The sequence below is a fragment of the Lactuca virosa genome, chromosome 5, assembly GCF_052849685.1.
Source record: "Lactuca virosa cultivar CGN04683 chromosome 5, Lactuca_virosa_CGN04683_v6, whole genome shotgun sequence".
NCBI lineage: Eukaryota > Viridiplantae > Streptophyta > Magnoliopsida > Asterales > Asteraceae > Lactuca > Lactuca virosa.
The window spans coordinates 446,793,721-446,808,657 of record NC_136430.1 but is presented as its reverse complement, the minus strand read 5'-3'; the positions used below and the strand labels follow the sequence as shown (position 1 = coordinate 446,808,657).

Below are 14,937 nucleotides of genomic sequence, written 5' to 3'. Positions count from 1 at the left end.
ATTTTAACATACATTTTGAGTAATTTTGATTTTATATGACAATTTGTATTTTGATTTTAAATGATATTTTTTATTATTTAACATTGCAATATAACAAAACAACATGATTTCTTTACCGGTCAGTAAACTTTTTTAGACAATACTTTTCCATATAGCATTTTTCGAGACAACTATCGGCCTACTTGTTTGACAAGTTTTGTCGTAGTCGTAAGTAAGATCACTGTAGTTAATATCTAGAAGACATGGAATTTCCTTTTCCGATCCAGCGGTTTAATTTTGGTCCAGTTTTGATTGGATTGATTTTTATAGATCCAGAGTCCGGACCGAGTATGACGTGTCGCATAATCAGCCCACCCCGAGAATCCAACAGAAACTGGTCCACGAAAGAAATAGCTTATGGCGGGTACAGAGTACTGTCTTATACTTTTATAGCATTTACATCATCCCATTCTTCTGAAGTCACCATTCCCAAACCCAAACCCAAACCAGATCTCTCGTCTCCCTCCACAACTTAATAGAGAGATGAGTACCGCAATTTCTTCACCAACCGCATATTCTCGTGTTCCATCCAACACCCAAATCGTTAGAAACTCCAATTCATCGGTTTCTGCATCTCTCTGCCTTAAATCCACAAACAATCGTCATGGCAAGGGAGCAGTGGGTATGTTGTTGCAGAAGAAACCGGTTCTTCCGAGACATCGTTTTAGGTGCAATTGTAACAGCAGCACACCTGGTGGCCCTGTTCCTGGTACCCCCTCTTCTCTACACGTAATGCGTACTGAAAATTTTAATGTTTGTGTGTTATGAAATTATGGGGGGTTTTGTTTATAGTTCAATTGTAATCAGCTGTTGTTGAGTTTCAACAATTTGGGGATAATTTTTAGTAATTGAATTCGACTTTTGGGGTAATTTTGCAGATTGGGATTGGGAAATGAACATTTATGAGGGTAGTTGCGTTACAAAGATTGGGTTTCTAGAGGGTTTGTACTTTGTACGTTTGGATTGAGTTGTTTTTCGATTTATGGTTGGTTTTAAGTATTCAATCAAGAATTTGGTGATGGGATCTGAGAGTCTTTGTATTCAGGGGTGCTTATAACATCTTCATCTTCTTACAAAAATCAGATATACGTTTTGAGTTTTTCAGTCAAATTGGGATGGAATTTGTATACACTCATAATAGCTCGATTTGAAGAACTTGAACCCGGACTTGTTTGCCTTAAAAGCAAACCACTTGGTAGAAATTTACAAATTTGATTTTAATGTGTGCTATATAGGTTTTTCAACATGTAGGTCTGCGCTCTTTACTGCATAGTGCATACACAAGCACTAAAGGGCTAAATGCAAAAATAGCAACCTACTTTCATTTATTTGTGTATTATAGCATACTACTGTCATTTTTGTCTATTACAACATTATACTTTTGTATTTTTATTTTTTTTATTAAGACTTGTACTTTGAAAAATATACCCAATGATAGCCTTGCAAATTGTTAAACTTGATGAGAAAAAATGGAAAATATGCAGGTGAAAATGAAAGTAAACAAGTGTTGGATGCATTTTTCTTGGGGAAGGCTCTTGCAGAAGCACTTAATGAACGTGTGGAATCTGCTGTGGGTGAGTTGTTGAGTACAGTTGGCCGATTGCAAGCTGAACAACAAAAGCAAGTACAGGAGTTTCAGGTACTAAATCAATTTTCTTTTCATTCTAGAAGCTACTAGACTAGAGTTGTAATTATTAATACCTAATTTCGTAAATTGGTAAGAAATCCATTTTGTTGCATAAATAATTGATTTCAACTTTGGACTTGTATGCAGGATGAAGTGGTCGAAAGAGCTAAAAAGGCGAAAGAGAAAGCGGCTCGTGAAGCCATGGAAGCACAAGGAATTGTTCCAAAGTCTCCTGCATCAAGTGTTTCTTCACGAATTGTAGTCATTGATGAAGTGACGATTTCTCCATCTTCATCAAGCTCAGATTCTAAAGATGAGGGCCCCAGTAAGGACAGCACGGACCCACTTTTAGGAATATCAATAGATGATTAAGATAAATCATGCCACGGGATTGAATGAATATGTGTTATGTGTTGACCAGGGTTGAGCAGATGGTTACTAGTTTAGGCTGTGGAACAATTGATTTGGTATATTGATATGGGTTGAGTTGATATTTATAGAGAATCCTCAATATTTTATGTAGGGGTTGTTTTGGATGTGACATAAAAATGATTACTGTATTTTAATGAAAACCAGGTGTTGTATGCTTGCGCGTTGGGGTGGAAACCCTGGAAAGGATTAAAATTTAAAATGGTGCAAGTAATTGGATGATAAAAATTTATGTATGTACAAGTTACAACATATTTACATTAGAATTTATAAAAACGGAAGTCTTTAAAAAAAAACAAAGATGTAAAAATGGAAAAATCTTTAAGATATATGCATAAAAACAAAGATGCAAAAGTTATAAAAGAAATAATTATGTGAAAAAAAAAACTAAATTTGTACAAATGAAAATGAAAAATAAAATGGAAAAACAAAGTATGTAAAAGTTGTACAAAAAAATTTGTAAAAATAGTAAGTTTTAAAAATCATAAGAAAAATCGAATTTGTAAAAAAAAAAAAAAAAAAAAAAAAAAAAAGAAGTTGGAAAAGTTTATAAAAACAGTGTTTGGACGAATTTGTAAAAAAGATGTAAAAAGTTATATAAAAAAAAAGGTTGTAATTTTTTGGTGAAAACCATAAAGAAAAAGTTTAAAAGAAAGGTAAGATTTAAAAAAATATTTAAAGAATATGGACCAAAATAGTAAAAATAATTTAACATTGGGCTAAAATTGTAAATAAGTAACCCAAGTTCATAAAAACGATTAGAAGTTGGGGTAAACCTGTAAAAAAGAAAAGGTGAGGCTAAATTCCATAGCTTTTGGAACAAATTTGTAAAGGAAGTTGGAATTTGGAAAGGGTTACATTTGAAAATTTTAAAACTTTAGGAGGTAAAATCGGGATTAATTAAACTACAAAACCGAAATTTGAAATACGTGGCGCATTTGGGGGTTAAACTAAACTAAACTAAAGAAAAAACAAAGACGCTTGCTTCACAGGAGTCAAACCAAAGGCCTCTTACGAAAATGGTTGATGTTTTAGCCTGGCTACCATGCTTCATGCAATGTTGCTAATTGTATGGGTATATAATGTGAATCAAATATAAATCATTTGATTAAAAGGTGGGAATGCAAGAAACAGCAACGCACTTTCATTAATTCTTTTCTTCTTATTACAGAAGTTGTAGTTTATAAATCTACCAAACAAAAGCAATGTCAACAAGATATAAATAGATTTTCACTGCATAACATGATAAAAAAAATTAAAAGTGCTTCGCTATAACTGAATAGATTTTTCAAGCATTAATAAAAAATTTGAAGGTACAATGATGTAAAACAAAAAAAAAAACCAAAAATTGTTATCCTCTACTACTTTGTAGCTTCACTCTGATCAACCTCCACTGTTGTCTCTGGCAAGGCAGATTTGTCAATTCCATTTTCTTCAACTGAAACATCATCATCATCATCATCATCTTCTTCCTCACCAACATCCATGGCAGAAGATCCCTTCTTCACATAATCCACCTTAAAATCATAATCACCATCCATGGACTCATCTTCATCCACAGCAGCAGATTTTTTCGCTTTCTCCTTTCTCTTCTTCTTTTCTGCTTTCTTTACTTTCTTGTTTTGTTTGCTACTTGTCTTCTTCACTTCACTTTCCTCTGCATCTTTTTCTGCCATGGCTTGATCTTCATTCATGCTGCTTTCTAATGCATTTTCTTTTTCAGTGGTTTGTTTCTCATCCTGTAAAAGCCAAAATTCATACATAGTCAAGAACAAGATCTAGCGACCAACAGAGATGTTCTTATTGAGGGCAAATTCGTAAAAAGCTAAGACTTATTGGGAAAAAGATTTACAAACCTCGAGCATGGATTCATCGAAAGCAAGAGGGTCACTTGGTGGAATCTCAACAGGATTGAATTCAATTACAGATTTAAGGCTGCCAATATATGAGGATTCAGTGCCATAAACTTCATCCACATTGAACTCCTTACTTAATTCTGATACAATCTTTGCTTCCATAGCCTCCTCTCCTTCATTCCTTGTGGGAGGCATTGTATAGTATTGGATTTTACCTACAAAAAAAGATGAAAAAAAACATACGTCAGTTGCTTTCTTTCTTTCTTTCTTTTTCTCATTTTTTATTTCTCATTTTACAAACCTTCATTCCAATCATGCAATACGATTCTTGCAGCAGCATTGATGTCCATAACGCCACCCTTTTTGAGCTTACCCCTCACAGTAGCAACCTTGGAAAGAAAGTCATCAACAGAATCGAAAGCAGGAATCTTATATAAAGTTACCAACATTTCTGCTGGACATAACTTTAGAATTTCCTTCACTGCAATCAACAAATAAAAGCATATTTCATAAACATAATAAACACATCACTTGTATGGAAAAGAAAAGAACTTTCTTGGATAAATTTGAATTACCTGGAGAAACAGGATCATCTAGTTTCTCAATTTTCATGCAATTCCGAAGAGCTACAGCTGCATCATTCTCCCTAGATTTAATCATCACAACACCAGGGCAATCCAACAATTTGATATTCTTGTCTAATTGAACTTCTTGCATTGTTCTTGTTAGACCAGGTGTAGCACCAACATTGGCAACATGACATCTTTTCAAGCTATTAATTAGACTGCTCTTGCCTACATTAGGCAACCCAACTACACCCACAGTAATTGATTTTTTAATCTGCACCAACATGTAAGCCATCAGTCAAAAACTTATAAGTTAACACCACATGAAAAAAAAAACAAGATAAAAAGGTTAAAATGTCTACATCATGGCTTCTTGAGTAATTCTTGAGTAGCTTTATAAGAGTTTCTGCTCCTAGACAATCACTTGTTTGTAAAAGATTACTCGTCTTTTTTGCAGCCTTTGAGGATTTCCATCCCAGATTAGATTTCTGCTCTTGAGTGCTACACTTAAAAGCAACTGCTGGCAACTCCTCTCTAAGATACTTGAGCCACTTTTCAGCAGCTTCACGGGGAACAAGATCTAATATCCAAGTTCCAATAGTATATTTGGTTCATCAAAACTGGAAAACAAATAAGAAAATGCATCTTCAAAGGGCAGAAAGATCTACCTATTTTGTTGAGAAGCAACACAAGATGTTTTTCAGGGCCAGCTTTCAAGACCATCTTTTCCATATCATTACATCGGGTACCAATGGGATCTCGAGCATCAAGCACTTGCAAAATGACATCTGATGCTTCAATAACTTTGGCCAACTCCTTGTAAAACGACCTCTCTGAATTGTCCATGAAAATCCAAAAACATTTAGAAAGTTGATGACAGAACCAGATTTTGCAATGGAGTAAGAAAAGAAGGTAAAAAGCTCAAAAAGATCATGTGCGATCACATACCCCGAGTTGCTGTTGAATTGTTAGCAGCTTTTCTCTCACCAGATTCCTGTTCTTTAGCAGAAACCTGCTCAGCCAGGTTGGTGATATCATCACCATCATCCTCCAGTAGACCCAATTTCCTCTTTTTAGCCTGAAGTGAAAACATGTGGTGTCATTTCAAACCAAAGCTTTGTAGCATAGAAAGCATTTCTTAGAAATAAAATGATCAGTGCCCACGATAAGTCGATAACAAGAAAGCAATAAACATCTATGACCACAAAAACACTCTCAAAGATTGGTGATGTGACACATGTAAGTTGCATTAGGTAAAGAATCTAAGAACTTATATGAATCCTAACAACCCTTTTCATACTGCAACCTAAAACAACTCCAACATCTAAGAGAAGATATTGGTTTTTAAAGTGGATTATATAAATTAACCATAGGGGTATATAGTTTGCTCCACCCCAGTTTTGATGCTGCTAATATCAGATTAATTATTCGAACATAATAATCACATATGACAACAACTGTGCCAAATTCACATAAGGTCGATGGCCTCAGCCCTCAAGTAACACACACTGTTTAATAAGTACTACAAAGGAACGCTGTTTAAACCTCTTATCGGGATGCATATGAATCTAGCATTGGAAGGTATAGGTGTTTAACATGAACAATGAAAAATGTGCTCATTTGGGACTAGAACCAACGGATTGCATCCACATAAACACATCAAACCCCTAACTAACGAAAGAAACTAATTACCCTCTCTTTACGAGCAGCTTTTTTCTGCTCAATTTCCTCAAGCGCCTTAGTACGACGAGCCTCGAGAGCCTTAAGCTCTTGTTCCTTGAAAGGCCAATCGTTAGGGATACCCGGATCCTTCTCAACCTTAGGCCTTTTGTTCAATCCAAGCTTCTTCGCCTCTTTGGCCTTCTTTTTATGATGCTCTTTCACCTTCTTTATTACCTTGTGCTTCTGTTTCAATGTTACTCTCTTGCTCTTACTCTCTGTAAACACATAGAAAAACAACAGACATGAATACATCGACTAAATTTAAGCATAAAGGATACACGAACACGCACACATGTACAGAAATTGCGCAAAAGTAAGGTTCCAAATGAGTGTGAATAGCATTTACTTTTGCTTCTCTTCGGCATGGTTGATTAGCTGTTTGAGGTTGATTTGGAGGTTGCAGGAGGAGAGGGGCTTATGACAGAAAGATTAGGGTTTTTGAAGGAGGCGCCGAATTCATATAAACTACTTCCCTCCTCATGAAAACAGTAGATATTTTAGCTATTTGTATCAAAATTATTTATGACTTTCTGTTAGGTTAAAACATATATAAAACTTCACAATTTTTAAGATTCGTCATGTGTTCAAAGTAATTATCGTGTCACTGTATGCATAAATATTGGCCAATCAAAATTAAATAATTAAATAAATAAATAAATAATGGTAATTTAGTAATTTGTTTAGTAACTTCCAAAAATAATCCTTATAATCATGGTATTGACTTATAACCTAAATAAATAAGTGTGTCTTCCTCAATATTCCACCCGATAAAGCCCTAGCATCCTAGAGGGTATCGACGCTTTCAGATCGTGTTCGGTGGGTTTGCTTCGACGGTGGTTGAACGGTACACGAACGGGGTTCGGTCAGTGGGAAGAAAAGGTTTCTGATGGGGCCAAAGAGAAGGAAAAGGGGAAAGGGCCTTCGTCTTGGTGGTGATCGACGAGCAGGGGTGTGGGGATGGACGCTCAGCGGCGGCAGTAGGCGGCTCTGCCACTTCTTCCTCTCTTTTTTCTGGTAAGGTGAGAACGAGAGACAAGGAGGTCGATGGGTACAGGTTTCTTCCTTCTTCTTCTTATTTTGACTGGTTTACTGTAAACCAATGAAGTTTAATCTTCAAATGAGTTTTTTTAATTTGATTTGATTTCAATATATAGAATGGATGTTTGGGTTGATTGTTTGACAGAAATCAAAGAAATTTTGGATGTGTTTAGGTTTATTGTCTAATTCTTTCAAGGTGTAATACTTTTGGTGAATTGGGAATTTGTTCTGATTGTCTAATTTTTATAGGAAATTGAAAGTTGTTTTGATGCACACCAGCGCTCGCTAAAATGCTTCAACTGAATGGTATTTCTTCGTTTATAGTATTCTATCAGAAAAGAATGTGTTTTAAGATAATCATGAACGTATTCTGTTAGAATGTCCGAATTAATATAATTATTGGTAAATGAATTCTAATTCTATCAGAATGGAATCACGAATTCCAATTATGTTGGAATGGAATATGGATGTTTTCTCACTAATTTATTCATTGGATTTGTTTCCACAGAAGTTGATGCTTGAAGAACGGACCACGAAATTTGAATGACGCCTCTTAGCAACATTGTTCTTTTAGAATGTATTAGTGTCTTTGTTAGATTTTGATGTTTTTTTTCCAGATTTGAAAGTTTTTTTAGTTTTAAACTTTAACAATAAATGTAATTCTTAGCAATTGTTACATGTATTCTATAAGAATTAATGTAATTTTTATTTTAATTCTTCAATTGATGGTTCGAGAATTTTGTTATTCTACAATAAATTTTTAAAGTCATGATCAAGAAATATGTTCAAGAATATTTTTAGTATTTTGTGGTTCAAGAATATTTTTATTTTTAAACATACTCGAACATATTCTGTCAGAATGTCCGAATTAAAAACCTTATAATTCGTAAAATCGGATTTTTAAAATTAATAGAATCTATGATCCCTTAAAATATGCAAATTTCATTTATTAAATCTATATTAATTGACTAAATTACTCTTCTAGTTAAATTAGATGGTATTTTTCAATTATATTTAATTTAATAATATGTATTAATCAATTTCTTAAAATAAGTAAAATGATTGGCTCACATTTATGCATACAATCACACAATAATTACTTATAATATAATAACCTAAGCCCGTCAAAATAACCATATATTTTGCACTGGAATTGCTACAAAATTATAAACCACACTTCCAAATTCTTACTTATGTTTGGTGTTAGAGTTTTATAAATGATTATTGATTTATTGATTTAAAAAAACCAATAAATTAAAAAAAATTACAAACTCAAAAGCATTTTTAGAAAGGTGTTTGGAAAAGCTTAAAAAATTATTCTATCAAAATGAGTCTTCACAAAAGCAAAGTGTTCGGGATTAAAGTGGATGACTTCGAAGCGGCTATACTTGCGAGTATTTTGAAGTGTGAATCCGTTTTTTTCCTTTCAATTATCTTAGGCTTCTTATTGGAGCAGATATGAGGCTTCTAAGAAATTGGAATGTGATTGTTGAGAAATTTAAAGCTAAGTTGAACAATTGGAAAGCTAGTGATCTCTCGTTTGGTAGAAGACTTACTCTTGTCAGCTCGGTACTCAATAGTCTTCCGCTTTATTACTTTTCGTTGTTTCGGGCTCCTAAAAGGATCATTCTTCTTCTTGATTATATTGGAAGAATATTTCTTTGGAGAGGGGGATCCGTGAAAAAAAATTGTTCGGTGTCCTGTAATAGAGTTACAAAAGCGAAATCAAAGGGTGGGTTGGGTGTTGGTTGCTTAAAGGCCTTGAATCTCTCCCTTCTCTGAAGTGGTAGTGGAGGGTAAAACAGAGCGTAATGAGCTATGGTTAAAGTGTATTAAGGCACTGCATAATCTTTCTCTTGTGGATGGCAAGCCGTTGGCCAAAAAGTCGATTTCGAGTGTTTGGCTTAATATTTATAATATTAATTCTGATTTAGTTGATCTTGATGTCTCTCTTGAAAAACTTTTGTTAAGGGTGGTGGGAGTAGGTGGCAAAACCTTCTTTTGGAAGGATATTTGGTGTGGTTTGTGCCCCTTAAAATATAAATTCCCAATATCTATGATGTGAACTCTAATAAAAATTGTTTTATTTCGGAAATGGTTTCTTTAGGGGGTGATTCCAGCTTTTGTTTGGAATGAGACTGATGTAGACAAGTTATAGGGCGTAGGAAGAGTAGGCAGTTAATGGAGTTATCGAATTTAATTGCTGATTTTCAACTCTCAGATGGTGCAAAATAATGGAAGTGGATTGAAGATCAGGGGTGTTTTCAGTAAAGTCTTTAAGATTTGTTATTGGTAATTTAGATCCTAATGGAGATACTTTGGAGTTCGATTGGGTTAGATGAATTCCTCTTAAACTGAACTGTTTTGTTTGGAAGCTTCTTTTAGATAGAATTCCTATTGTGGTTAATTTGTCCAGACGTAGGATTCCTGTTAACTCTTATTTTTGTTGTTTTTGCAATTGTACTGATGAATCTGCTAACCATCTCTTCTTTTTGTGCGGGTACGCTAAAACCATCTGGAACTGGCTTGGAGCGTGGTGTGGTATTATGCTTGTGATTCCTTGCAACCTTGGCGAGCTTCTTGAGGTGCTGAAGTCCCAAAATCAGAACTGAAGATACACTCTTTTAAGGTTAGCTCTGGTTTACTCCACTCTCTAGACGATCTGGAAGGCGCGGAACAGGCTCCTGTTTATGAAGGAGAGAATTACCCCTCTAAAAACAACAGATGACATCCAAGTGTCTACTTTCAATTGGATTAAAAATATATCGAATTTAGCTTCTTTAGATCGGTCTATTTGGATTGGTTCCTCGATGATAAACTGTATTTTGTAATTGTTTCTCTGGCATCTTGCTAGTCGTTTTTTGGTTTAATATATTTCGTCATTCTAAAAAAATAAAAAAAAAATTATTTTCTAATTTTTTATCATATATTTTGTTTATTAACTTTTAATTATTTATTTTTATTTTACATTCTCAAGTAATATTTTCACTAAAAATATAAAATATTATAGGTATGTTTTACGGATGTTGCAAATATTACATAGTACACAAGGAATATCCTAGCCGAAATGATATATAGCACCATATTCGTGTATTAGATATTTTCAATGAGTATTTCCTTCCAACTAATACTAAATAAGCTTTTAGCTATATAGATTTGTCTCTTTGAAGTTTGTAACATCTAGTTTCCGATGTTCCTGATTTTATGATAACGGATCATTATTTTTGATCAAGTAAAGGTCTTGGGCTTCAAGGAAACAAAGTTAACTCCGTATTAATGTTGATAATGATGTTTAAGTGATTTAAACCCTTGAGTTATGCGTTGGAGCCAAAAGGGTAAAATGTGAACAGTAATATTTTGTAATTTTGTGTGTATTAATAAATTAATTTATGTATTGTTTAAGCCAAAAGTAAGTTTATATAATTGTGGGGTTTGTCAATACCTTCGTGTGCATATAAAGATCACTGAAAACAGAGTTGGGATGAAAAAGTTATAATCGTTTGAAGCTGAAGCTGAAAACCAGAAAAAAATCAGGAATTTATCGGAAAGCACAAAGCACCCCCGCCCTAGTGGGATGCACGTTTTTAGGGTTTTTGGGTTTTTTAAAGGCCATCATGTGACAACCCGAAATCTCTATCTGTAAGTCAACGCAACCAATAGGAAGTCAGACTTGCTTTTGCTTCGGTCTTACTGTGTTTAGGATCAGTTTGTGTCACACCCCGCTAAAGCGGAAACACGAGGCGTGGCAGTATAAAGGGTTTCATAGCAAAAGTTAAAAGACAACACCAACCATAGTATTAAAAATCATTACAAATTTACAATGGGTTTGAACAACTTTTAAAAGAAATTACAATGTAAATTGAAATACAACACATGCGAATGCTCCTAAAAGTGATGTGTCCCTAAGTGCCACTTACTCGATGATTCCTGAAAAAGCATGTAAAACGAGCGTCAACTATAAAAATAGTTGGTGAGTACTCACATATAAACAAAATAATATTGGTTCCATGAATTGAAATCAAAGTTTTGATAAAATTTTCCAATAATAAAAGTATATTGTTAAAATGAGTAAATAAGTTTGTAAAAAAAAACAAAGTTCTTTGTTATCATGAGAGATAAAGTATGTTGCCCAAATAAGATGCAACATTCATATTCTCATGGAAGATAAAGTTCGTTACTCAAACGAGTAAACAAGTTTCATTGCTAAAATGAGCAATCAATTTCGTTGCTACAAGGAGCAAACAATTTCAGTGCTAAAACATGTATATAAGTTTTCAGTAATAAAAGTTCGTTGTTGTAATGAGAAACAAAGTTCATTGCTATAATTAATAAACAAGTGTGTTGCTATAATAAGTAACAAGTTTGTATGTGTATGAGCAAACAATGAGTTCCCAACCAAGCCTATGACTGATGCCCTATCAAGATCTATGCTTATCGTTCCATAGATTATATGGTATCATGCACTCAAGCAATCGGGCGAGTGAGGAGTTGTCAATTCCTAATAGCGCTATCCATAATGACCATTGGCTCAAAGAGTTAATGATCGGAGTAAAGTATAAGGGAAGGGACTTAAGACGAAAGTTATCATGTTCCGAGTTGCATAAACATACATAGCATAATATAGCACAATTTAGCAATCAAGTTTGATACAATTCACTTTTGAATACAATGAATAATAAATAGCTTTTCGGACATGCTTTTCCACCCAAAAACATAAAAACCGAAAATAGGGGAGTCGTGAATACTCACAATGCATTGAGATGATGCAAATGGTGCCTTGAACTACGTTCCACGTGTACCACTACCGATTCCTATAATAATGGTATTCGCTAGTGAGTCTCTAATCGAAATCTAACACTAGTATACTTACTACTACAATAGAATTATGCCAATATTGTGTCAAAATTTAATATTGATAAGTTACAAACATTTTTCTGAAATGGTAAAGTTTTATAACTCATGTGATTAAGACAATTTTGGATATTGATTTCCAGATTTTTGTAATATTAATTGAGGGTATTTCAACACATTTAAATGTGTTTTAAGCTCTTAAAAAGCCAAAATATTATCAAACAGTTTCCAAAAATTGTCAAACTTTGCATTTTCATTCTAAAAACAGTAGAGGTCTTCCATAAATTTTCCTTTGAATTTTTGATATGATTAACTATTTTTCCAAAATTTTAAGCCTTCATAACAATATAAATTCGTGAAAAACAGCATCCAAAAGATAAAAATTCTCAAACTTTTTATGATACTGCCATCAGACATACTTAAGCTGGGAAAAATATAAAAAATGGATTTCTAAACTGTTTAACCCAATTTTATGATTTTTGTGCATTTATTCTAATAAAAATTGAAATAATTAGAAAACAGTTTCCAAAATTTCCCAAACTTTTTGTATTACTGTGATTAAATATTCTTAAGCTGGGAAAAATATAAAAATGGATTTCTAAACTGTTTAACCCGATTTTATGATTTTTGTTCATTTATTCTAATAAAAATTGAAATAAATACAAAACTGTTTCCAAAATTGCCCAAACTTTTTGTAACACTGTTATTATAAGTAGAAGCTGTGAAAAATAGAAAATATATTTTTCAGATAGTATTTTTATTTTTCTTTGTTTTATCCTCTTAAATAACCATTAATTAGAGAATAATTATTAAACAGTTAAAGTAAATTACCAAAATTTTTGTAAACTTTATTTACAGTGTAAATAATCTGGGAAAAATCCCAATGGTGATTTTTATATAGTGTAATCCGATTTTGTGTATTTAAGTGTATTTAATCTTAGAAAATAGGAGAAAAATAGTATACAGAAGAGAAAAATCATCAAAATTTGTGTGTAGTATCTAAATGTACTACAAGGTGTTCTGGTAAATTTTCATGAATTTTGGATGAGCAGAACTATTTTTTCTATTTTTAGGCCATTATAAATACAAAAATCGGGGAAAAATAGGAATGCATTATGAAAAATTCTGAAAATATTTTTCTGAGTCTTATACCTCTGTTAGCAACTGCGAAAATTGTTATATATCATTTTGACGTTTTCTAAAGTGGTTTTATGATTTATTGGGACTAAACAAAAAGAAAATTCAAAACCACACTAAACAGTAACAAAAATCGATGAAACTTAATGAGAAGTCATTATTTAGCATAGGGGTCATCCACGATTTTTTATAGGATTTATAGACCTCCGAAAGTATTTTATATGATTTATGGCCTTGTTTTCTTGTAACAATTTTAGTAAATCAAGGAAATGATAAAAGGTCTTAGTATTTTCCAAAACCTCTTATTATCTTACTGGGATTCTGAGAATTTTTTTTTTAACAGAAAAGGATTTTTAGATTTTTTTTATGAATAAAATCATTTACATGCACTATTAACAATGTACTTTGATCATCAAGCTCTTTAACTTGATGTTCATCACATGCTTCACGGTTTGAAGACCATGCATGGATATATTTTGTTCATACTGATGTTTTCAAAGGAAAAACTTGAACGCACAAGGTAGATGAACCTTTAAAACTTGTAAAAATCCGTATTTTAGGGTTTGACATAGGTTTTGGTCCTTGGATTTCACCATTAGACAACATGCATGTTGTTCTTGGGTGAAATCCTACCACCATCATCATCAAACTCAACATTCATAGATATGTTCATGAATGTTCATAAAGAATGGTGTAGAAGAATGAGAAGTGCAAGAAAAACCTTTAAAACAAGAAAGAAAAGTGAAGGAAAATGAAGGATTTTCGGGTTTACCTTTAAGAACACTCCTAGATGATGAACATTTCGAGTTTAAGGAGTGCTTTTGGGTCCTATTCTCTGGAAATTTCGTGGTTCATAGAGAGAGGAAGAGAGAAAATGTGTGTGAGAGTATGAGAGAGAAATGAGAGAGAGAGAGAGAGAAGTGGAGGAGATGGAGTGTGTGGGTGAAGAATGATTAATGTTTGTTGGGAAGAGATTTCTTGGGAGGTGGAGTCCGACTTTTGAATGGAGAGAGGGTCTCCCTCTCTTAAATTTTATAAAATTATAACTTTATTTTATGAAAATATCATTTTTTTATAAAATATGCACCTTATCTTAATTTTCATTCACAAAACCTTGATTTTTTGGTTAGAAAATAAGGTTAAATACTAATGACTTAAATTTTATTTCTCCTTGGTTATATTTTACTAATTTAAGTTACTTTAAATTGATATTATAAAGTCCATACCAAATTTTATGGATTTTTAGGTGTTAAAGTTTATAAATTTAGGGTTTTTAGGGTTTTTAGGGTCTTGAGATTTGATAAATATTTGGATATCAAAATAAATTGAATTATTTGAGATTTCAATTTATGTTAGAGTTTCATAACTCTTTTCTAGTTATAAATAATGTTTGTAATTTATTTTTATCGGTTTATTGGCATTCTATGTAGTGGTTTCGAGATTCAAGCGAAATTGAGGAATCAAGTATACTAGTCCTAGTTTTCAACTCTAACTTAAGTTTCTATGAGGCTCCAACCTAATTTCTACTACTAGATCAAGTGCATAATGTGTGCATATGATTCATGAAAAGGTGTTCGAGTCAAAGAGTGACCCGAATATGGATAGTCTCTACAGTTAAGTAGTTATAGAATTCACATATCAATGTGAAATCTAAGTATACCATCCATTGTTT

The 14,937-nt window shown here is 32.9% G+C and overlaps 2 protein-coding genes across 2 annotated transcripts; one reads left to right on the top strand and one right to left on the bottom strand.

Moving 5' to 3' along the window:
- The first annotated feature begins 424 nt into the window (after nucleotides 1-424).
- LOC145114251 (uncharacterized) lies at nucleotides 425-2,250 on the top strand. The gene is made up of 3 exons (XM_079050253.1): nucleotides 425-748; nucleotides 1,524-1,678; nucleotides 1,814-2,250. The coding sequence occupies exons 1-3, from the start codon at nucleotides 523-525 to the stop codon at nucleotides 2,036-2,038; spliced, it is 606 nt and encodes a 201-aa protein (XP_078906379.1). The 5' UTR covers nucleotides 425-522; the 3' UTR covers nucleotides 2,039-2,250.
- A 1,117-nt stretch (nucleotides 2,251-3,367) lies between these two features.
- LOC145114250 (guanine nucleotide-binding protein-like NSN1) lies at nucleotides 3,368-6,740 on the bottom strand. Its single transcript, XM_079050252.1, has 9 exons — nucleotides 6,586-6,740; nucleotides 6,210-6,454; nucleotides 5,466-5,595; nucleotides 5,186-5,350; nucleotides 4,880-5,097; nucleotides 4,527-4,791; nucleotides 4,253-4,432; nucleotides 3,952-4,166; nucleotides 3,368-3,834 (listed from the first exon to the last, which is right to left on the bottom strand). Exons 1-9 carry the CDS (start codon nucleotides 6,602-6,604, stop codon nucleotides 3,457-3,459), a joined length of 1,815 nt encoding a protein of 604 aa, XP_078906378.1. The 5' UTR covers nucleotides 6,605-6,740; the 3' UTR covers nucleotides 3,368-3,456.
- Nucleotides 6,741-14,937: the final 8,197 nt, after the last annotated feature.

Excerpts from the sequence above, each read along its gene's own strand:
- LOC145114251 (XM_079050253.1), top strand. The coding sequence starts at position 523 with ATGAGTACCGCAATTTCTTCACCAACCGCATATTCTCGTGTTCCATCC. Across the intron at positions 749-1,523 it reads ACCTGGTGGCCCTGTTCCTG|GTGAAAATGAAAGTAAACAA; the intron begins GTACCCCCTCTT and ends GAAAATATGCAG. Across the intron at positions 1,679-1,813 it reads AGCAAGTACAGGAGTTTCAG|GATGAAGTGGTCGAAAGAGC; the intron begins GTACTAAATCAA and ends ACTTGTATGCAG.
- LOC145114250 (XM_079050252.1), bottom strand. Across the intron at positions 5,351-5,465 it reads CAATTCAACAGCAACTCGGG|AGAGGTCGTTTTACAAGGAG; the intron begins GTATGTGATCGC and ends TGGACAATTCAG. Across the intron at positions 5,098-5,185 it reads GTTGCTTCTCAACAAAATAG|ATCTTGTTCCCCGTGAAGCT; the intron begins GTAGATCTTTCT and ends CTTGGATATTAG.